The following is a 22,755-nucleotide window of genomic DNA, read 5'->3' as shown; positions in this document are numbered from 1 at the left end:
AGAGAGAATGCGGAAATGAGCCTCAAGCCTGGACAACCCCTTTACGTTCCCCACCTCTTCAGAACCACTGGATCACCTTCTGTACTTCCACATGTTTGCTGCAGCCAATCACTGGCCTCAGCATACTTGTGCTCTACATGTCGACATCATTGCATCATTGTAGAGGCCACTGATTCTGTTACATGCGTATATGCTACAGCGACGAAAACAAAGACTAAGACCATGGACCACAGGAGCAGTAGGAAATTTACCGGGTAAGTATTGAGTATTATTTTTTTTCTCACGTTCCCGACTAATAGACTTTTTCAAATTCTCAACAATCCCTTTAAATATTCTTATAATTCCATCTTATGTCTTGTCAGACCTACTTTCTTCTATTGAGTTGGGTCTTTATAGGATATTTCTACGTTTTTCCTAAGTTTCTAATTCACCTCTTTCGTTCTCTCATTCCAGTTGGGCTCCTATATCAGTTCCCTAAGGATTGTTCCCAAGCCATTCTAAATGGAGAGACCGAGTCAGGAATGTACACTATTTACGTAAATGGCGACCAGTCACAACCTATGGAAGTCTACTGTGACATGAATGTGGATGGAGGTGGATGGATTGTAAGTATCAAATATCACTAAATTCTGCTGTAGGTTTACAAAGTCACCTATGTAACCTAATCTGGGCAACTAAAAAAAAAACAAAACCATTGAAATCAATCCTTTTTTAATGGTCACTAATCTCTTATTGCATTGCTGGCGAATTATGAAGACAATGAAGACCACATTCTCATGGATGACCCTTTCGAATTGGAAATGTTTATAATCTTAGGCAATTTCACAAATCTTAGCCTAGGGTTCTAAAAATCTTAAGAAAGGTTAGAACACAGGTCAATAAGAAAGAAACTCAACCTGTGATATCTGTTTAAAGAACTAAGTACATTTTTCTTAATTATAGACATATTGCAAGGGACATATATTAGGGATCTCAGAGGTTTTTTTTTCTTTCTGAAATTACATAAAAATTATATATAAAAATATACCTTGATATCTGTGATCCGATGTCTTTTTCTAGAGAAATACACATTTTTATAAATATGTAAATGAGCTGTTAAAATCTATGGGCCGGATATAGATCTCTCCAAGAATCTGCCTCCAGAGCTTTTTATAAAAGAAAGGGGGAGCTACCAGTGTGAGACATGTAATGACTGACATTCTGCTCTCTTGATCTACATGTCTCACAGTGGTAATGTTCCCTTTCATTTACAATAATTTCTGGAGGCAGATTCCCAGGGAGATCTATGTCCGGCCCATAGATCTTAACAGCTCATTTACATATTAAGCAAAATTCTCTGGAATAAGAAATCAGACATCCCATTAACAGATTCACTCTAACCATATATCTGAATTTTATGTGTTCGTGCCTAGGAGGAGCTGTTTGGGGCTAATGAGATTAGTGACAGCAAGTCCAGAAACATTTCTTCTTCCTACCCCATGATGACTATTTCATAAGCTTTGTTTATAAATTAAATTCCCACATTTTATTTTTCTATTAAAAAACAGTAATTACATGATTTCTTGCTATGATTCAGATTTGATAGAAAAATAGACTTATTGTCACTTTTGTTTTCTTCCGTGCTCTACATCTTGTTTTTTATTCATTTTACGTTCTGTCTGATCTATAGAAACATTTAGACATCAATTCATCAACACCGATAATTTTCACGCTGACCTGATGTAGGATTCCGACCCTCCAAAATCGTTAAGTGTCATGTGCGTCATGCCAGAAATCTGACTAGATTAAGATTTCTGGCACCTGAAATACCATAGAAAGTCATGAATTAGGTGAGCCTCGCCCCAGTTTCGCCCCAGCTTTGCCCATGTTGGTGGAGCTGGTAGAAATTGCCGTGAAAACACTAAAAACAGTCAAATTTTTGAGCAAAATTTGAGCTACTTTTCAAAAGAAACTTATAGCAGAATTTTTGCCGTAGGCCACGTTCACGCGGTCAGTATTTTGTTAGTATTTTACATCAGTATTTGTAGCCAAAACCAGGAGTGGGTGATAAATACAGAAGTGGTGATGTGTTTCTATTATACTTTTCCTCTGATTGTTCCTCTCCTGGTTTTGGCTACAAATACTGATGGAAAATACTGACCAAATACTGAACGTGTTAACGTGGCCTTAGAGTACCGTAATAATTTAGAGACCAAATTCCAACAAATACTAAAATTAATTATACACTATATATGCCAATGTTCAGAAGAACGAAGTCCCTCTAAAATGCAAAGGAATAGGTCACGCTGATCAACACAAGTCATTCCACACCTAATCAACTCTTGTTGATCAGTACACAACCTGTCGAGATTCTTAGTTTTAAAAGTCAATTCTTGCCTAACACTTGGCTTGTTCAGACACATCTGCAGATCTCATCTCATCATAAACAGCAGAAGGGAAAAAAAAAACTAGAAACGCAAAAATAGATTTTAATTTATTCAATATAGTTTCTAAGTTAAAGTCAAACATATTTTGGAAAAAACACGAACAGGATTCTAAAACCATAGTAAACTAAGAACAATAATAATATTAATAGAAAAAAAGAAGAAAAATAAGGAAGAAGAAGAAGCAGAGTGAAAAAGGAAAAAAGAAGGAGGAGGAAGAGGAAGAAGACGGAAGAAGGAGAAAAGGGAAGAAGAAGAAAGATCAAGAAGGAGGAAGAAAGGAGGAGGAAGAGGAAGAAGATGGAAGTAGGGGAAGAAAGAAGACGGACGAAAAGAAGAATAAAGAGGAAGAAGAAGAAGGAGAAAGAAGAAGGAAGAAAAAAATAGAAATAAAAGGAAGAAAAAAATAGAAATAAAAGAATGAGGAAGAAGAAGAAGAAGCAGGAAGAAGAAAGAGAAAGAAGAAGAAGCAGGAAGAAGAAGAAAGGAAAAGAAGAAGGAAGAAGAAAACGTTTTTAGGAATTAGAGTGGGTTGTTCAATTTTCATTAGTGGAGGTCTGACCCCAACACCCCAATGATTATCACAATGGAGCAGCCAAGGCTGGAGGCGCCGACCACCAATGATCAAACATGTATGTCCTATCAATACTTTCAGGCTCCAGCAATGTCAGCTTCTTACATTTCTTACCTATCTAGGAAGATTATTATTATTATTATTTATTTATATAGCACCATTGATTCCATAGTGCTGTACATGAGAAGGGGTTACATACAAGTTACAAATATCACATACAGTAAACAAACTAACAATGACGGACTGATACAGAGGGGCGAGGACCCTGCCCTTGCGGGCTTACATTCTACAGGATTATGGGGAAGGAGACAGTAGGTTGAGGGTTGCAGGAGCTCCGGTGTTGGTGAGGCGGTAGCTCCGGTGTTGGTGAGGTTGGTCAGATAAGCATTATCTGAGATACAACTACTACAAGATCATATTAAAAATATATATATATTTCAATTTTTTTTCTAAAATGTGTAAGAATTAAACATGACATTATGCTTAATAAGACAAGTGCCATATATCATATATAGCTATAGTATATACACATAGAGTCCCTCATTTAGTGCGTAGAGTTTTATAACATCTGAAATATGGGAAATATTGTAAAAATGCAGAAAATTTGTACTGCACTTACAGTAAATGCCCAGATCACATGTCAGACTGAGCCTGCACTGATAGGTAATAAATCAGAGGCCAGAGGGAATAGTGTCTTATAATGAAAATGAAGATATTTGTTTCATATTATACAGTGATAATCTAAAATGTCCTAAATATTCAATTCATATCTATCATCTATCTATTATCTATTATCTATCTATCTATATTCTATCTTTTATCTATCAATTATCTATTATCTATCTATCTATTATCTATCTATCTATCTATCTATATTATCTATCTATCTATTATCTATCTAATATCTATTATCTATCTATCTATTATCTATCTATCTAATATCTATCTATTATCTTTCTATCTATCTATTATCTATCTATCTATCTATTATCTATCTAATATCTATTATCTATCTATTATATATCTATCTATCTATTATCTATCTATCTATCTATTATCTATCTATTATCTATCTATTATCTATCTATCTATTATCTATCTATTATCTATCTATCTATCTATCTATCTATCTATCTATCTATCTATCTATCTATCTATTATCTATCTATTATCTATCTATCTATTATCTATCTATTATCTATCTATCTATTATCTATCTATCTATCTATCTATCTATCTATATTATCTATTATCTATCTATTATCTATCTATCTATCTGTCTATTATCTATCTATTATCTATCTATTATCTATCTATCTATCTATTTATCTATTATCTATCTATTATCTATCTAGATAAAAAAGAATACAGCAGCACATGTGCATGAATCTAGGCCATTTGAAAACACAAACAAATATTCAATATGAATTATACTTCTCAAAAATATTTATCGATTTATCATCTATCTATCTATCCATCTATTATCTATCTATCTATTATCTATCTATGTATTTTCTATCTATTATCTATCTACATTTTTCTAGAGTTTATCAGGCATGTGGTGAGAATCTGAAAGAGAATGTAAGGAAAACTTCAAAGATGTAGAACCACAACACAACCGTTTAGATCTGTTTATATCTTATTGGGCAGCACGTTGGCTCAGTGGATAGCACTGCAGCGCTGGGGTCCTGGGTTCAAATCCCACCATGGACGACATCTGCAAGGAGTTTGTATGTTCTCTCTGTGTTTGCGTGGGTTTGCTCCGGGTACTCCGGTTTCCTCCCACATTCCAAAGACATAATGGTAGGGAATCTACATTCTGAGCCCCATCGGGGACAGCGATGATAATGTCTGTAAGGCGCTGCGGAATATGTTAGCGCTATATAAAAATAAAGATTATTATTATTATCGCTGACATGTCCCTATCAAGCGAACTCGATCCAGGTGACTTTTGTCAGAACACCAAAACATTTTTCACATCCTATATGTTAAAAAAACTTGTATATTTAAAGGGTTCGTCTGCTTTGGAGAATCTCAGGCAATTATTGTCCTATTCCACGGCAGCACCACCTCAGGAGGAATGAAGTATTACAACACACCAATGTCATACATGCATTGTCTTCCAAAGTGGGAAATGCTCATTTTAGTTGCTCAGAATTCTTGCTAATAGACACAGAATAATGCACATCACCATTTTCTGGTACATTAATGTGAGTCTTTTAGCTCAAACTGACATTCTGACCTAATCCCAAAGCCTCAGTTTAATCAAATATGCAAATTAGGGGGCTTGGTTCTCTAGTCCGCCGATGTGTTTTCATGCCACACCTCCATGGTGATTGACCGCACTGGCTTGCCTGTGTTCTCTCTGTGGACGGCCCTGTCATCATTAGTGTGGATGGGACGACATGCAAAACCAGTGTGTGCATTGAGCCTCTCGGCCACACCCAGGGTGCACTCAGCACCTTCATTAGCATATCTGATTAAACTTCAGTTTTTTCAGAATAGAGGCAACAATAAACGATGGATGTTTTATAGGGAATATTTCCCATACAAAGATTTGTGCTTTTTTCATATGGTCCGTTTGGGCTGACAGACTCCTGTTAATACTGGTACCTATAATTAAGACATGTAATTCTTATCTTATCAGATTGGTGTGAGTAAGACTTCTGAACCCCCCATTATTAAGGAGCAGAGGAACACTGGGGCTAACACTGCTCCCTATATTGGCTCTGAATGGGATGGAGCGGGAGTACCACTTATAGCCACTATACCATGGAGATGTCCCATTGCGTCACTCCACCTTTTATCACCTGATCATGAACGTACGGATACGGATACTTATAGAAAGTATAATATAGAAATAATTACTTTCTACCTACAGGTATTTTTGAGAAGAACTGATGGGTCCGAAGATTTTTACAAGAATTGGAGAACATACAGCACTGGATTTGGAGATCCCAAAAATGAATTTTTCTTAGGTAAGTAATCAAACATGCATACAAAAAAATGTTCATCCTCAAACAAGGACAAGTTGCATATCAAATTTAAAGGTAATCCAAAATTTGGTTCATGCTGCCCGAACCATTGAGAATCAGACACCGGCTGTGTTACTGTAGTCCTGTAGGTTGCACTTTGAAATGTAGCGTTTCAAAGAAAACATACTCGAAGCTTTGGATCTTGGATAACTAGTTGGGGGTAAGTTTTCTCTCTTCACCCCATTTCCTTGATGGACAGCTCTCAATCTTTGTGTGTTTCTTTAAGGAATATTGGTTGTAAAAAATGTGTTAAATGTTGTAAAAAAGTTCTAATCTGGAGAATGCAATGCAATTATAACTTATAGCTAGTGTTGATCAAGCAGTGAAATGCTTGAACACTTGGTACTCAAATCAAGCATGTCGGACTCTTAGATGTTCTCAACTTAAGTAGCAAGTATAATGGAAATGAATGGCAAACTCGAGCATTTCTCCAGAGGATGGAAATTGTCTCTTCAGAGAGGAAGAGGACTAGAACTGTAGTGCCACCTATTGGAAGTAGCAATCCTAACAGTCAATGTCGACCCTTTAATGAGCCTTGTCACATGACTTAGGATAAAAGCCAAACCAGAATCTCAATTTGCAGACACTGTGTTGCGGCTTTAAGTCTCCTCATCTCGACATGCTTAACATGTCATTCTCTGCAAGGAGAAACAATACTTCTTGGATCCCAGTCAGATGCCTCTCACTCAGCCAAACCAGATTTCCACTTTGCACTGACGAGGGGCAGTACCCCGAAACACAGTGTCTGCAAATTGAGATTCTGGTTTGGCTTTTATCCTAAGTCATGTGACAAGGCTCCTTAAAGGGTTGACATTGACTGTTAGGATTGCTACTTCCAATAGGTGGCACTACAGTTCTAGTCCTCTTCCTCTCTGAAGAGACAATTTGCATATTTCCCAGAGGAGCATTGCGGCTTTAAGTCTCCTCACCTCGACATGCTTAGCATGTCACTCTCCGCAAGGAGAAATTATACTTCTTGGATATCGATCAGATGCCTCTCACTCAGCCACACCAGATCTCCACTTTGCATTGACGAGGGGTAGTACCCCGAAACACAGTGTCTGCGAATTGAGATTCTGTTTGGCTTTTATCCTAAGTCATGTGACAAGGCTCGTTAATGGCTCGACATTGACTGTTAGGACTGCTACTTCCAATAGGCATTAGAGTTCAAGCCCCCTCTGAAGATACAATTTTCATATTTCCCAGTGGAGCATTGCGGCTTTAAGTCTCCTCATATCGACATGCTTAACATGTCACTCTCCGCAAGGAGAAACGATACTTCTTGGATCCAGAGGATGGAGAAATTCTCACTTTCTGTCTCTCTCTTGCTCTCTCTGTGCCCGGCTCAGATAACTCACTTACAAGGATCCGAGAACTTAAGCACCATGCGATAATCAGCATTGCTCGCTACTTAGTCGAGCACCCCAATGCTCAATCAAGTATTGAGCAGTGCCGAACGTGCTGTGCAATCACTACTTATAACTAGTCATTTAGGTATGCCAATTGACATACCAAAGAGCGTCGAACATCCCCAGAATTGCTCTTGAAACAACCCAATACAGCAATGTCTGGTACTTACCCCAGGTTTATGAGAGAGTTCTGGATGCTGTAAGGTGGCTGTAGGACACCTAGTGGATGGGAGATAAACCTGGAGCATTGCTTTAGTACATATAGGACTAGAAGGGATGAATTGGCCATGTCAGGTTGATTGTGAGCAGCTGAAGAGTTGGGAGAGTCGGCTACTCACCATATCTCCACCCACTGGGTGTGGTTCACCTTGTAAAATGAGACCTGTTTGTCTCACACATGTCTGTGTGTCTAGAGGTCTGCAGATCTCCTGGATTGTGTGCCTTTGCTAAAGGACTAAGAAGCTGAATTTTAAGCCAGGCGGGCTACACATCACAATTATATGGACTTGTTACCTTTATGTTTCACTTTGTGCCGGACAAAGGAGGCATTTAAGTTTTCCTATGATGTGGTTTGTGAGGATTGAAACAAACCAGCCGGAGTTTAACTAGAAACGGTCACTGTGATACATCAGATCGCTCCCATTTGAGTGGCATTTTTACATTGCCTAGATTGCAGATAATTTCTGGGAAAGTTCACCGAGCTCTACTGGGCACACCTGCGGTGTTGGCTTTTTAGTGTGGCAAATCAAAGCCACACTCGTATTAATTCTGAAAGAAAAAATAAATGATCATCAGATTGCTTAGGACAGGAAGAATTTCAAGAAAGTAAAACAATTCAATAGCCACCAGCAGCTGACATGATAAATTATCATACAGAAGGTGCCATAACCATCATTGGACTATGTTCACATGGAGTCTTTTGGAGGCAGAAAAATCCAGGGAAGTTTTTCAGAAGAAAAGTTGTTTTTCCTTTGAGCAAAATTTCAAGAGGTTTTGGAAGTATTTTTTTCCCCTAATTTTTTTTTTTTTTGCAGTCTATTGACCTGACAGTGTCAGGTTTGGAGTGACTTCAATGAGTAAATCCATGGACAACCTTACAGAGCTGGGGTGTTGGTATCAAATCCCATCAAGGACAACAACTGCAGTGGGGTTTTATGATCTTCCCGCGTTGTGTGGATCTCTTTCCACTCTCCGAAGGGAAATAGGAATTTAAATTCTGAACACCAATGGGAACATTGATGATAATAATATCTATTAAGTGCTGTGGAAATTAATGGCGCTATATACGCGAGTAAAATAAATAAATAGAAACAGAAACAAAACTTCAATGAAAAAGACACTGCAAAATATTTGGTGGGAGATTTTTATTAGGAATAGTATTTGAAGCAGTTATTGATGCAGATCTGCTGCAACTGCATAAAAAAACTATTCTGAATACACTTTAATACACTAGGTTGAAAAGAAATGTCAGCAGGATTTCGTGCCCCCCCTGCCTCTCCCCCCCTGCAAACTTTATATGTCCAAGTCCAGCAATACCTTTACATGGCCGGTCCATCTCTTCGTTACTGAGAAATCAACATTTTAGTAAATATGCAAATGAAGCTAAAGGGCTATGGTAGATCTAAACGAAATGGATAATTTCATACAATCCAGCATTTCTTTAACATGGTAACTACTTTATTTCATAATGATAAATATCCAGGTAGACAGATAAAATCGTTATGAAATAAAGGAGTTATTATTTTAAAGAAGCGCTGGATGGTGTAGTGGAATTTATCCAATTTGCTTGATGTCTTGCCGACCTGCAGGTTCATTAGGCTCTGTTTGACGAGGATGAATGGCTGAGATCTTTAAATTACTGCCGGATAAACACGTCTCATCTTTGTTGTACTTTGTAGATTTGAAGCCTCTATCACTCCAGCTCTATTCCCTGACGAATGCTGCCCCCTCCTGCTTGACTGACAGCCTCTTTGCTGTGGGACTTTAGGCAAAATAACCTGTAGTTAAACAGGAGGTGGCAGCACTGGGGGGGGGGGTAGAGCTGGAGTGACAGAGGCTTCACATCTACCATAACCTCTCAGCCTCATTTGCATATCATTACAAACACAGATTTCTCATTAATGGAGGAACGGACTGGACATGTAAAGCTATTGCTGGACTTATCTTTGAAAGAGCGATATGCACATATAAGTAGTTTGTGGTGTGAAATCCTGATGACAGATTCCCTTTACAAAAATTATGTAATACCATTATAAATAGGTTGACTTTCAAAAAAGTCATTTTCTATATATGGCAATCTTAGGAACCCCAGGTTGTTAGAAATAAAATCAACACATTATTAGCAAAGCCAAAAGAAATGAACTGGAATATAAGTTGGTATAAAACACAAAAGTCATCTCATCAGCGCCAAGGTGTACGCAATCTGGATTTTCAGAAAGGATCTCAATGTTACTAAGGGCCGAGCAGACCTGGGGCCCAACTGTGGACACCCAGTAATGAGGTGCTATACAAAATGTGATGCCCACCTCAAAGAAAGGGAGGTCACAACCTTGTATGCACTGAGTGCAAAAAAACTAAAGCAAAACCAAAAGAAATGAACTGGAGTATAAGTTGGTATAAAGTGTAAAAGTCATCTCACCAGCGCCAAGGTGTACCCAATCGGTATGGTCAGAAAGGACCTCAATGTTTCTAAGGGCCGAGCAGAACTGGAGCCCAACTGTGGACACCCAGTAATGGGAAGCTTTATAAAGGTAATGCCCACCTCAAATAAAGGGAGGTCACAACCTTGTATGCACTGTGGGCAAAAAAACTAAAGCAAAACCAAAAGAAATGAATTGGAGTATAAGTTGGTATACATTCAATGTGTAGGAGCATGATCCCACTGGCCATCAAACAGACAAAGCCTAAGATGGATTCAAAATGAGCAAATATCCTGCTCTAAGTAAGCAAAAGGCAGTAAAAAGTGTACAAGTAATTTCATCAGCGCCAAGGTGTACCCAGCTGGGAGAGTCAGAATTAACCTCAATGTTAACAAGGGCCGAGCAGAACTGAGGCCCAACGGTGGACATCCAGCAATAGGAAGCTATATAAATGTGATACCCAACTCAAAGAAAGGGATGTCACATTCTTGTGTGCAACAACCTAAATCAAAACCAAAAGAAATTAATTGGACTATACATTGGTATACATACAAGGTGTAGGAGCATGTTCAAGATGGCCATCAAAGAGACAGAGCCTAAGACAGAACCAAAATGAACAAATTCCCTGCTATAAGTAAGTAAAAAACAATAGAGCATATAAATAACCGTATTTAGTAAAGACTGATTTTGATTTTAAAAAAAGTGTAAAAACCATCTCACCACGTCAAGGTGAACCCAGTTGGGACGGTTTTTATTTTATTTTTATCTAAAGTATTAGCTGCTCCCGCTCTGCCAATCTGTGTATTACATCGGTGGCTGTTGCAGAAGAATTGTTATAGCTACAACTTCTAAATTCCCTATTTCACGATTTCAAAATATTTCCATTTTGAAACACATAAAACATATTTAAAAACATGTTATAAAATCCCCTTGTCCTCTTTTGTACCTACTTAAATCCACGCAACAGAGTAATTTAGGACCGGCGACAATACAAAGACTTACATTTGAACCACGGGGTTCCGGCTTTATATAATAGTTACCGAGCACAAAAATAACAGATTAGTTTCGTATGGATTTTTTTTCTACTTTTGAAATCTGTTATTTTGTTGAACAGTATCAGACAAGCAATTAACTTCAGCAACGGAAAATGTTGTTTTGTGAAGAAACCCCCCCCTCAAGTCATTATTTCACTGCCATTATCGTACAGAACAGTAATAATGCCAGATTATCCAGTTAAATTGATTCATTCTGTTCAAATTATTTAAAAAAAAAGCAAAATAAAAGCTAATTTGCCATCTAAAAACAAGAATTACACGCCCTTACACACAGTTTAGAAATCATTAGCAAAGCTCATGGGTTAAGATTAGAATAATTTTCTAAACCAGTAACTGTTTAACAGGGGGAAAAAAGAAAAAGCGAGTATGATATTGACATATTTGTCTCGGATTTCTTGGTCCTTGTATGGTTCCTGAAAAGTCCCAGGTGATGAAAACTGTCATCCCAACATATTTCCATATTATAAAATGCATCCTTCATGATTGACAATGTAACAAGTCAATTGGCTCTTGTTGAAAGGTTGTGTTTTTTTTTTACATTGGTGATGAAAACTATATAGGGACAAATAATCCATAATATGATCATTGAGCGAAGACAACGGAAGTCAATAAATAGGAGAATAACTATGGGCAAATCACCAATGAAGTCACTGGAGGAGGTCTTCAAAACAAGGAACATTTCACTGGTGGCCAAGACAAGGCTTCTACATACAGTAGTCTGTTTTTTTTCAATAGTAACATATTGATGTGAAACCAGGACGATAAAGAAACAAGGCTGAAGACGAATCAATGTCTTGGAAATGTGGTGCTGGAGAAGGATGTAATCGAAACCATGGATGGTAAGAAGAACAAACAAATCAAAATTGAAACAAATCAAGTCAGACATGTCACTCGAAGCAAGGATCACCATGCTATGACTTGCCTACTTTTGACACACTATATGAAGAGAGAAATCTCTGGAGAAGGGTATCATGGTCGGAAGAATAGAAGAAAAATGGTGAAGAGGAAGACCAGCAACCCAGTGTCTTGTCTACTTTGGACACATCATACGAAGAGAGCAAGCAGTGGAGAAGGACATCATGGTCGTAAGAAAAGATGAAACAAGATGAAGGGGAAGACCAACAACCATTGGGTTGATACTATTAAGATAATGGTGGAGAAGACCCTGGTGGACCTATCTAGGCTTGCACAAGATCGAACTTCCTACAGAGGGTTCACCAATCAAGTCACCATTGCTCGAAATCGAGCTGAAGGCCTTTAAGCAATAGCAATAATGGTCATTCAGTCCCCGTACAGATTGCATGTTGTCAGTATGAAGGTAAAAAATGCGATCAGGGCACATAAAAGGTATGATCGCCCAACAAACAAGCTCGTTTGCTCATTTGTCAGGGGATCAATACCATGCAAGCAAATGATAGGAATAAGTAGAAATAAAAGAATCAGTGTGTAGGACTCGGGTCCAATAGAGAATCGCCTCCTACCTGCCAAAATCCCTGGTGCCTCTTTTTTTAGCAGGGTCTATGCAATGTCATGCAGGCGTCATGCCACAACAATAATATATGAATTCTGGCATGTTTGCAGGGAGTCTGTATGTTTTTGTTTGGCTCCGGGACTCCTTGTGGGTGGCCATGGGTCAAATATGTTGTTTTTGGATCAGGGTCCTACATACTGATTCGCTCATCTCTAGTAATAAGTCGCTTGATAAAATTATTGACCAGCGTAAAAAAGAACCCTTAAATTTAGTTTCCTTGGGAAATCAGCTGATAACAGTAGGGAAGCTGTCGTAGGATGCAAAATAATTAAAATTAAAATTGTTTTCCAGGATTAGGAAAAAATGTTTTGCTTTGTTTTCATATAAACAGCGCCTCTCTCTTGGCCATCTTAGGTATTGCAAGTAAGACCCAATTATTTCATTAGAATTACGATGCAATACCAGACAAGACAAAAGTCACAAAAAGTGGAGATAAAAAGTGTGAGAGATATAATCCCGGACAACCCTTTGAAATGGCGGATGTGTTTCTTCATTGTGTCTTTTAGAGTATAAGTGTTGCGTCATGGTACTAATGTAAAAATGTGTCGTTCATAGGCCTGGAAAACTTGCACAAAATTACATCCCAGGGGCAATATGAGTTGCGTGTGGATCTTAGAGATCTGGGAGAAACAGCCTTTGCTGTTTACGACAAGTTTGAAGTTGGCGACTCCCGGAGCCGGTACAGGTTGAAGGTTGATGGCTACTCCGGGACGGCAGGTAGGTCTTTATCAAACGGAGCAGAAATACTTTCTGTTTTCCAAGTCTATATAACATTTTATACAGTCATTATCGTCATTATCTCTACCGCACATTTTACGCCGCTGCATATAATGGCCGTGCCGATGTACGTGTTTTAGTTTGGTTTCGCAATTAATCATATTTATTCATTATTTAGGCTGAGCTTCTACACGCTTATACCTTACCTACTGTAATTAGATATTTAATTACCTCCTTAATTACCATTAGGATGATATTGTTAAATGTGGACGTGGAGGGAATAGCAAATTGATTAAGCTGTCATCTTTCAAATAAATGATCAATGTGTGTATAATTAAAAGAGTACCTGCCTTTTCACACAAAACCTGTCGAAATGCTGCCCTTATCCTAGAATTAAAGGTAAAACTGCTTTCGAACCAGTCTAAAATGTGCAAGATCAGTCTCAATTCTCAAGTCTTGTAAGATTCTATCTGTTTAGTGGGCGGTGCCTTTTTAACTGCATTCTTCCAGCACTATAAGTACTAGAACTTCCACTCACTTCCCAGCTCATGGTTTACCTGTCTTCAATTGAAAGTTTATCTCTCTGTTATGCCTGTTTGTAGTTTGACAGACAGGAGAGCAAGAGCGGAGAGACAAAAACCCTTGATTTTTGGAAGGGCGATTTGCAGATTGCCTATTTGCTTTAGCCCACAATCTATCCAATGAGGTTAAGTTGACTGAACATACAGTATACTTGCTATACTCATGTATGTGGACAGTTATGGCATATTGTGCATAGACTATCAGTGATATTGACATACTGCGGTTTTCTGACTTCTAGGAGATTCAATGACTTATCACAATGGACGTCCATTTTCCACATATGACAAGGACAATGACTCTGCCATCACCAACTGTGCTCTGTCTTATAAAGGAGCTTTCTGGTACAAGAATTGTCACAGAGTCAACCTTATGGGTAGATATGGTGACAAAAGCCACAGCCAGGTAAGCATAAGGTTTTTACTATTTGATTTTCCACCATTACTGATATTATAGTTCCTTAAAGGGAATCTATCACCAGGTTTTGGCTTCCTCTTCTGAGGGTAGCATAATGTAGAAAAAGAGACCCTGATTCCAGCGAGGTATCACTATGTTCACTAAGTGCCGCAGTTGTGATACAATCAGAGTTTTTAGATGAAGCAGGGCTCAGAAAGCTGACCTCACCCTTGGCACATGGTTGGACTAGTGCTCACATGAGCTACAGTCTGGGCAGCGATTAAACATTTATTGTATTGAGGACATATTTCCTTTAAGTCATCTCCGATCTCTCTGAGAATCCTTAAACATTCAGAAGTAAATCCCTACTCCCAACACATGGCATCTCTGTGGGAAACCTTGCAAATCAGGACCCAACTAGAGATTAGGCAAAATTTAATTGGCCTCTTCCGGATTTTTTCGATACACAGAGAAATTATTCTCAGTGAATGTAATGTCTCTTATTTTATTCATTGGTCTCTCCAAAGTCCAGAGAACAATAATAAACATAAGATGTAAAAGATTAAAAAATTCTTAGACTCCACTTCCACTCACCTCTCCGCCCCTAATCTTCACCATCACCCAACCAGTGCTCTTCACATCTTCTTATCACTGTTTGCTCTGAAATCCTCCAGACTTCTTCACACCAGGCCAGAAATTCTGGCTCTAATGAGGTCCTGGATGGTTCAGCAGAAGTGGGCAGAAGGTCACGCTATCATGACGTCACCGTGTGTGCTGTGACATCATGTGCAAATTTTTTTGCATGCGTGGCGGTGATAAGAACATGCTTTGAGGACCAATAATGGTGACAAGTGAAGGGGCCATAGAAGTGTGGAAAGCAAGGTGAGTATTGTTTTTTTCTTTTTTTAACTTTTTGATGATTCCTTAGCATTTTGCTGGATCTGTGCAGAACAGAATTTTGGCAAATTTAGATTTTTGGAACATTCGAGTGGAATTGAATTCCACTCCAATATTTTCTTTTATCTCTAGATACAAGAGGTATTTATGAACATAGAAAGTGAACCTTATAAACTCTTAGTCTTAATAATTGAGGAACTTGGTAACTCTTATAAATGCAATGAGAATTTAGCGTTTTTAAGGACTGTATGTTAATGACCAATTCTTTGTATGTGATCGGTGTAATTGGTGGGGGGCTGAGACCCGGAACCTTTATATGAATGAGGTTATGCTTCTGTACCAGGCACAGATTTCGCACTGTACCTCCATAAACTTAGACGGGACTCTTCTTTCTGGTTATCTGTTGGGTCACAAAGGGCAGATCCATATTAATCTCACGTTAGGCCACCAATGTGTTTTCCGAAAAAAACAAATGTTTTTGGTCCACGTAGAGTTTGGGTTGTCCACTACTAGGACAACAGCTTCTCCATCTGAATGTTTTGCGTTGATAAATTAAAGCACTTATACTCACATCCGGCATCGGCACCGTTGCATCAGTGTCTGCAGTCATGCTCCCGGGATTCACATGCAGTTGTTATCATACATGAGCCCTCCGCTTAATCAGCATTAGTGTCATTGTCCACGCCTTTGGACATATCGAACATCAGAGGAAGTCAGAGCGCAGCAGCAACCCTGACTTCCTGTTGCTGCTCAGTACGTCCAAAAGTGGGGACAGTGACGCCAGTGTTGATTGGGCGCAGGACTCATGTGTCGTAAAAACTGCACAAGAGCCCTGAGAATGCGAGTTCCGACACCGCTGGAATGGGGCCAACATGTAAGGTGAGTATAAGGCTTCTTTTACACTTGCCGTGTTTTTGTGGCCTGTTTCTGTGCCCCCAATAGATTTCTATGGAACCGCAAAAACAGGCCGCAAAAATTTGTAGAAGCACCGTATGGCCGTGAGGGCCGTGAAAAAATATTGAGCCTGCTCAATATTTTTCACGGCTTACGGACACGGCAAAAACAACAGAAGCTTGTTTTGCGGTGCACCATCAAGAACGTATGTGCGGAATGCCGTTTTTTTTCCCTACTTTTTCCCTACTATTCTAAACCATAAAAACAGTGATCCACAAGATTTTTGCAGCCCATTTTTGTGGCAGTCCGTGAAAATGACGGCAATACGGCCCGCAAAAAAGCCAGCAAAAAAAGGGCCGCAAAAATCACGGCAAGTGTAAATGAAGCCTAAATGTTTATTTTCATCTGTAACAAGCATTCAGATTGCAAAGTTCTAATGAAAATTTTTGAGCAATTTGGGCATAAGTAAATTTTTGCATTTTACCATGGATCCATGGATAATAAGGAGCATATACCTATAGATAACTTACCATTTTTGTTGGGTCCAACAATCTGTCTCCTATAATCTGTGCAAATGTGTGGGACAGTTTGACCACCAATGTTCCAGTGTTGCGTTGCGTGCCACCACCTTGAACTTCTATAGAAAAATGCTCTGGATGGTTTGTCAGTAGTAGTTATACTAACTCATGTCCTTTATTTTTGTAGGGAGTCAATTGGTTCCATTGGAAGGGTCACGAACACTCTCTTGAGTATGCAGAAATGAAGATAAGACCAGTCAGTTTCAGAAATCTTGAAGGAAGAAGAAAGAGATCATAAAGACTAATATATTACCATAAAAGTCCATATAAGAAAAGGTGGGAAGATTGACTCCAATAGCGAATGACACCAACCAGTCTATGCCCTCTACCATAAAACCCCCCAAAAAGAAGTGTCTTACAGAAATACCGCAGTGTCTTAATTATGTCATTGCTTCAAGGTGTTTAGTGGCCCAAAACAACACCAAAGACTTTGTGATGCAACTAAGCATCCCCCTCTAATGATAAGGAAAGGGAAAAGAGGGATCGAACATTCACAGGAACAATGAAAAAAATGAAGTGTACTGTGGTAGGTTTAGAAATTGTCATAAATGGAACAAAAAGCTATTGTTTAATATTTTGTCATAAGTGAATTGTTTTATTTGGTGGGTTTGGCGGCTTTTATATTAAAATAATACATGACGTTACAAAATGTATCAAGACAAAAAAAAACACTTGACATCATTTTTGGAAGAAAACTGTCGTCTGAAAAAAGTAATAAAGTCAATACTAGAAACTTTTGGTAATTGATTTGAACTAGGCCCCTGATGATGATTAGTATGGCATTTTAAAGAGTTTGAGCAGGATTAGAAAACAGTGAATGTTTTTATTCTTTTTTTTTTTCAGAAACAGTGCCACAACTAATTACAGGTTTTGAGTGGTATTGGAACCAGCCTCATTCATTTGCAATAAAGGACACAAACCGTTGAGAGATGTGGCACTGTTTCTAAAAGAAAGGAGACATGTATTTGTAATCCTGTGCAACTCGTTTAAGAGCAGGTTTAAGAGGTTTGACGGCCATTTTGAACCGGAGAATGACCCGTCCTTTTCCATAAATTTTAAGAAAATTGAACAAAGTAGCAGCTGCGAGGATTAAGTAGATGTCCTGATGCTACTATCTATAAATGTAATAATATATATTAAGATGCAGATGGCCGGGCAGATGACAAGGAAAGTAAGTATTTTGCCTGTGAATGTGCTTATGATACTTGCTCGGACATAGGACACTTGCATCGATATCACTAGATCCGGCAGAAGAAATGGGCTCTACACCACCTTTAAAAAGTAACTAAACTTGCAGTTTTATTGTAAATTGTCTCTTAAGAGCGAAAGAGGGCTAGAACTCTAATGCCACCTTTAGGAAGAAGTCTAAGAATCCTAAAAGTCAATATCGACCCTTTAACGAACCTTGTCACATGACTTAGGATAAAAGCCAAAATATCAATTTGCAGACACTGTGTTTCAGGGTACTGCCCCTCATCAGTGTAAAGTGTGAGATGTGATTTGGCTGGGTGAGAGGCTTCTGATTGGGATCCAAGGGGTAATGTTTCTCCTTGCGGAGAGTGGCGTGTCAAGCATGCTGAGATGAGGAGACTTTTAAGCCGCAATGCTCCTCTGGGAAATATACCTATTGTCTCTCCAGAGAGGAAGAGGACTAGAAATTTAGTTTTGTAATAATTTCATGCAGCATGGACAAATATGAAACTTTTGCAAATCACTTTAAGTGGCCTTCAATCCACGGCTTTTCTTCAGTCTGTTTGCCCTGCGTTCAGCTGCATTGTTATAATAGAGTCATTATTTGGAGTACAGCTAATTGCAGTGGAAATTATTTTAAGTGGCCTCCAATCCTCTGATTTTGCCCAGTCTATTTTCCTGCATCCATCTGCATTAATATAACAGATTTGGAGTACAGTTGATGGCAGTGATGGCTCAGCACCTGTCTCCTACTCTAAGTGCTATGCCTATCAGATCTATCTCTTTCAGCAGACTGTCCCGAGAGTTAATAAGATACATGGTCCAAGCTGACCCATCACTGCCATCAGCTGTACTCCAAGTGAGTATGTTTTGATATCACTGCAGCTGAAACGGGGAGATTGGGGATAGGTAGGGGTTTGGAAGCCACTTACTTGAATTTTTACAGGAAAAAGACAAATATAATAATACTAAAGTGATTACAAAGTTTTATAACTTTCCATGTTGGAAAAAATTCTTTAAAAAAAATAATTAAAAGTTTGGTTATTCTTTAAACTATGTGGATTCAGTTTATATATCTATTTTGCAAAAGTTTGTAGATATATTTCCCTACTGTTGGTAAAGTTCTTTAATACAGTAGGTAGCAGGTCCTCTGACCTACCAAATACCAAGTGCCATTTATTGTACTAGTGACAATGTTAATTATGCTTAAATTAAAACTTGAACCATAGTTTTTAGATTTTTGCATGGAATCCAAGCCCAATATTCATCACTTTCCAATCCTTTCCAAATATGATAGTGCCCAGTCAATCCACAGAGAAAATATGCCTATGGTGTACTTGCACATTTCACTTACTCATTTTTTTTTGCGAGTGGGAAAAACCAATAACATTAATTCTTGGCACATGGAAAATGTGCAAAATTGACCTCTAAGGCTAGATTTAAATAGCCGTATTTTGCGGTCCATAAATTGTCCTCAATGCTTGGATTCACTGCTTGTCTATACAGACTTGAACTTGCCGCCTAAGCCTATATTCACTTGATTTGTAAAATATGTAAAATATAGCAATCTGAACCAAGCCTAAAATGAAAAAAAAAACTGAAAAAAATTCCCCACACATAAAAAATAAAATAAAATAAAAAACGTCTAATAAGATTGCTTTCAATTTGTTATTTTCATATCAGATTTTTCTAGAAGAACAAATAATGCAAAACCCTAAATATTTAAGATCTCCATACAAAAAAAATTTAAAAAATGCAAAGTGTAATAGAAAATTACTAAAACAAAGGCAACATTTGATGGCACAAAAGAAGAGATATAATGCAAATTTTGTTTATTTGCCTTTAGCGTTCCTTAAATGTTTTTAATCTAGGTGCTTGAATAGAAAAACATAACTTTTTTTGTTTCACGACCTAATGTTAAAAAATGAAGAATGTATTAAAATGTGATTTGTTTCATATAACTTCTGCTACTTTGGCAGAGATATGTTGTCATCAGCCATGGACTGTACACACAGTACAAAATAGAGAATTTTATCATTAAAATAATACAAAACAAAGTAAATGCATTGTCAATATCAATAATGTGTGTAATTTAATGCAATTACTTTTTGTTAAGTTGTAAAGTCAATATTTGAAAAAGTTAAACTCTGGAAAACTGCTTGAGATTTATGTGCTATCATATTGGACATTTTTGGAAAACAAAGGACAATAATTCTTTTTTTCTTCAGCCCAATATGTAATTTTAATAGGATGCCTGAGCTTAGAGAAAGGATCTGTTCTTTGCAGAAACAGTGCCACTTTTGTCCAAGAGTTGTGCCTGATCCGACAAAAAGAGTGAACCAGTCCATAGGGTGATACCCTTATATGAACATAAAATATATCCAGGTATTATGCTCACCTTTGCAAGCTCTGTAGTCAAAACTCCTATAAAAGCTCAATATCGGTGGCTGGGGGATGAACTCCACCAGGATGCTGGACAAGAAAATTCACGGTTGTAACCTACGCTACCGAAATAAAGATCCTTGATCCAGAGATTTAATGACTGAGTGGATTTTATTCCACAACACGTTTCGATACCGGATTGGCATTTTTATCAAGTGTAAAGCACAAATGGTCTTTGCACTTACTAACGACGCCAGACCGGCATCGAAATGCGTCGTTGGATAGAAAAAAATGCTCATTATATCTTTAGATCAAGGATCTTTATTTTGGTAGCACAGCCTATAATTGTGAATTGTCGCTTCTTGTTAACACTAGAAGTCCCAGAGAGGGGTCATTTAACATTTCTACCTTTGGGACCTTTCAAGCGCAAAATTTCTGGGACTTCTAGTGTTAACTAGCAAATTTGGTATTGCCTTGATACTATATCTTCACCTTATTTCAAAAGATGACAATATGCATCCTTTTACATTAAAAGTATTTAGGATGGCCAGATGGGAAGAAGCCTTGTCAACGCCATCAGTTGGAGAGACACCTGCTACCTCACAACGATGAATACAACACAAACTTTCTGAACGATTATCGAAGGATCGCGGTCAACAATAAGAGGTTTCCTTACAATTGCCCGTACAAAGGCCACGTTCCAATACAATAGCACATATGACTGTGGCCCAATATGGCTAAGCAATATCAACTGAACTAGGGTTTGACTTAGGTAGATATCTTGACCTCTGTTTGCTATAACAATGATGTCCACCCATCTTATTTAACTTCTGTGGGCACGTCCTCCATTGGTCATGGCTAGTCCATGCTCTGACCATCTAAAGTAGTGTCAAAGTTTTCTACCAGCACTTTCCAGCTCATTATAGTTCAACTAATGTTGTTGAGATTCGATTCACAGGACCTGGTCCATCAGCCAGATCAGTAATCAGTGGCCACTGGTTGGGATTGCTGAGAACTGCCTCCTGCCTGATAGCATCCACATCTCTCCTCTTGATTAGCCAGCTGTCAAGATACCATTATTGCGGTGTGACACACGTGTGATGTCATCCCCGGTCGGCTAATCAAAAGAAGAGCGGCAGATGCCACCAGATTAGGGGCAGTTCTCGTGGAGCTTGTAAATCTGTGGCCGATGGACCAGGTCCTACGAATCAATTTACACCAACTCTACTGTAGACCATTGTCAGTTTCAAGAATAAAAAGGCCTTTCACTCAGCAGGATATCCAAAAGAGGCAAAAATAAGTGGTCTTCAAAACATTTTATTAAATAAAAAAATTATAACAAAAAAAATCAGTGACTGTTAACTGAGTTGATGTTTTTGTACTGTATGTATAGATATGTTACAAGGGCAATACTTCCGTCAAGCACAAGAACCGACAAATACTAAGGACTCTATTGTTTCTCTCCGCAGCAGGATTGCGTGACAGCATGCTATGTTTTTTTTATATATATATCTGAGTAATTTTATACAAATTGGTTGAATAATATATTGGTGTACATGTCGACACAACGTCAAATATACAATGTTTAACTCTTTTCAGGCCGTGGAAGCCTGACTGCCTTTGAGTAATGATGCTGTGCAAACTCCTTCACTGTTACAAAATGTTCAATTGAGCGGCCATGTGCCATCCAGATGGTGCCAATTATTAGGTAAAATTTTTCGGGAGGGAACAAAGTATCTCTCTGCATTATGTACCGTAACCTTTAATTAAGAAAATAAAAAAATTAAAAAAAGATTGTACATTAAATCTGTAGTTTGTCTTTTATTTCAAGTGAAATGCAATATAGTATGGGATCAAATATAGGCGCGGACAGGGGGTCTTACAAACATTGTACGAGCTATGGTAGCTGCTACCGGGCCTTGAAAATGCTTTGCTATCTTCTTATAACCTTCTCCTGCTTTGTGGGCCTCCACCATATTCAGAGCTCTAGGCAGCGAAAAGAGGGACAGTTCTGCACTGTCGTGAAAGAATGGAGAATGCCAATCCAGTGGTGGTTTATTCGTCAACGCGTTTCAAAACATTTAACTTCTTCATCAGGACAACCACGAACAGCAGCTTAGAAGACCTCATGGCTGCTGATTCTTGGCACAAGGTTAGAAGGCTTGGTTTTATAAAGCTGGGAAATTTTCATCATCTGCCTTTCCTAACGATGATAGTGAACAAGCCATAACCCTAACAGGCTAATTAAGGTCTGAAACCTTGGTCAAAGGTAACTGAGCACACAAATCTCCAAGGGTGACTAAACTTCGGCCCATTTTCCTTGTAATTTTTAAAATGTAAAAAAAAACTAATAAGTATTTTTTTTTTGCCTAAAATTCATAGGAAATGCGTCATCTGTAACTTTAGGCCTTTTAGAGATCATTTCATCATCAATTTGCTTTACTATTCATAATAA

At 38.2% G+C, this 22,755-nt stretch overlaps 1 protein-coding gene across 4 annotated transcripts in view; it reads left to right on the top strand.

Annotated features, from left to right (window-relative positions):
* TNC (tenascin C) overlaps nt 1-22,106 on the top strand; it is a 167,170-nt gene extending 145,064 nt beyond the window's left edge. For all 4 annotated transcript variants that reach the window (XM_069748551.1, XM_069748549.1, XM_069748548.1 and 1 more), the window contains 5 exons: nt 454-605; nt 5,879-5,975; nt 13,222-13,383; nt 14,204-14,367; nt 16,855-22,106. In XM_069748551.1, coding sequence (XP_069604652.1) covers nt 454-605; nt 5,879-5,975; nt 13,222-13,383; nt 14,204-14,367; nt 16,855-16,965 — 686 coding nt within the window. In that variant the 3' untranslated portion in view covers nt 16,966-22,106. The remainder of the gene's footprint in view (nt 1-453; nt 606-5,878; nt 5,976-13,221; nt 13,384-14,203; nt 14,368-16,854) is intronic.
* The last annotated feature ends 649 nt before the right edge of the window (nt 22,107-22,755 follow it).

The sequence above is a fragment of the Ranitomeya imitator genome, chromosome 2 (assembly GCF_032444005.1).
Source record: "Ranitomeya imitator isolate aRanImi1 chromosome 2, aRanImi1.pri, whole genome shotgun sequence".
Classification (NCBI taxonomy): domain Eukaryota; kingdom Metazoa; phylum Chordata; class Amphibia; order Anura; family Dendrobatidae; genus Ranitomeya; species Ranitomeya imitator.
This window is presented reverse-complemented; position numbering and strand designations above follow the sequence as displayed.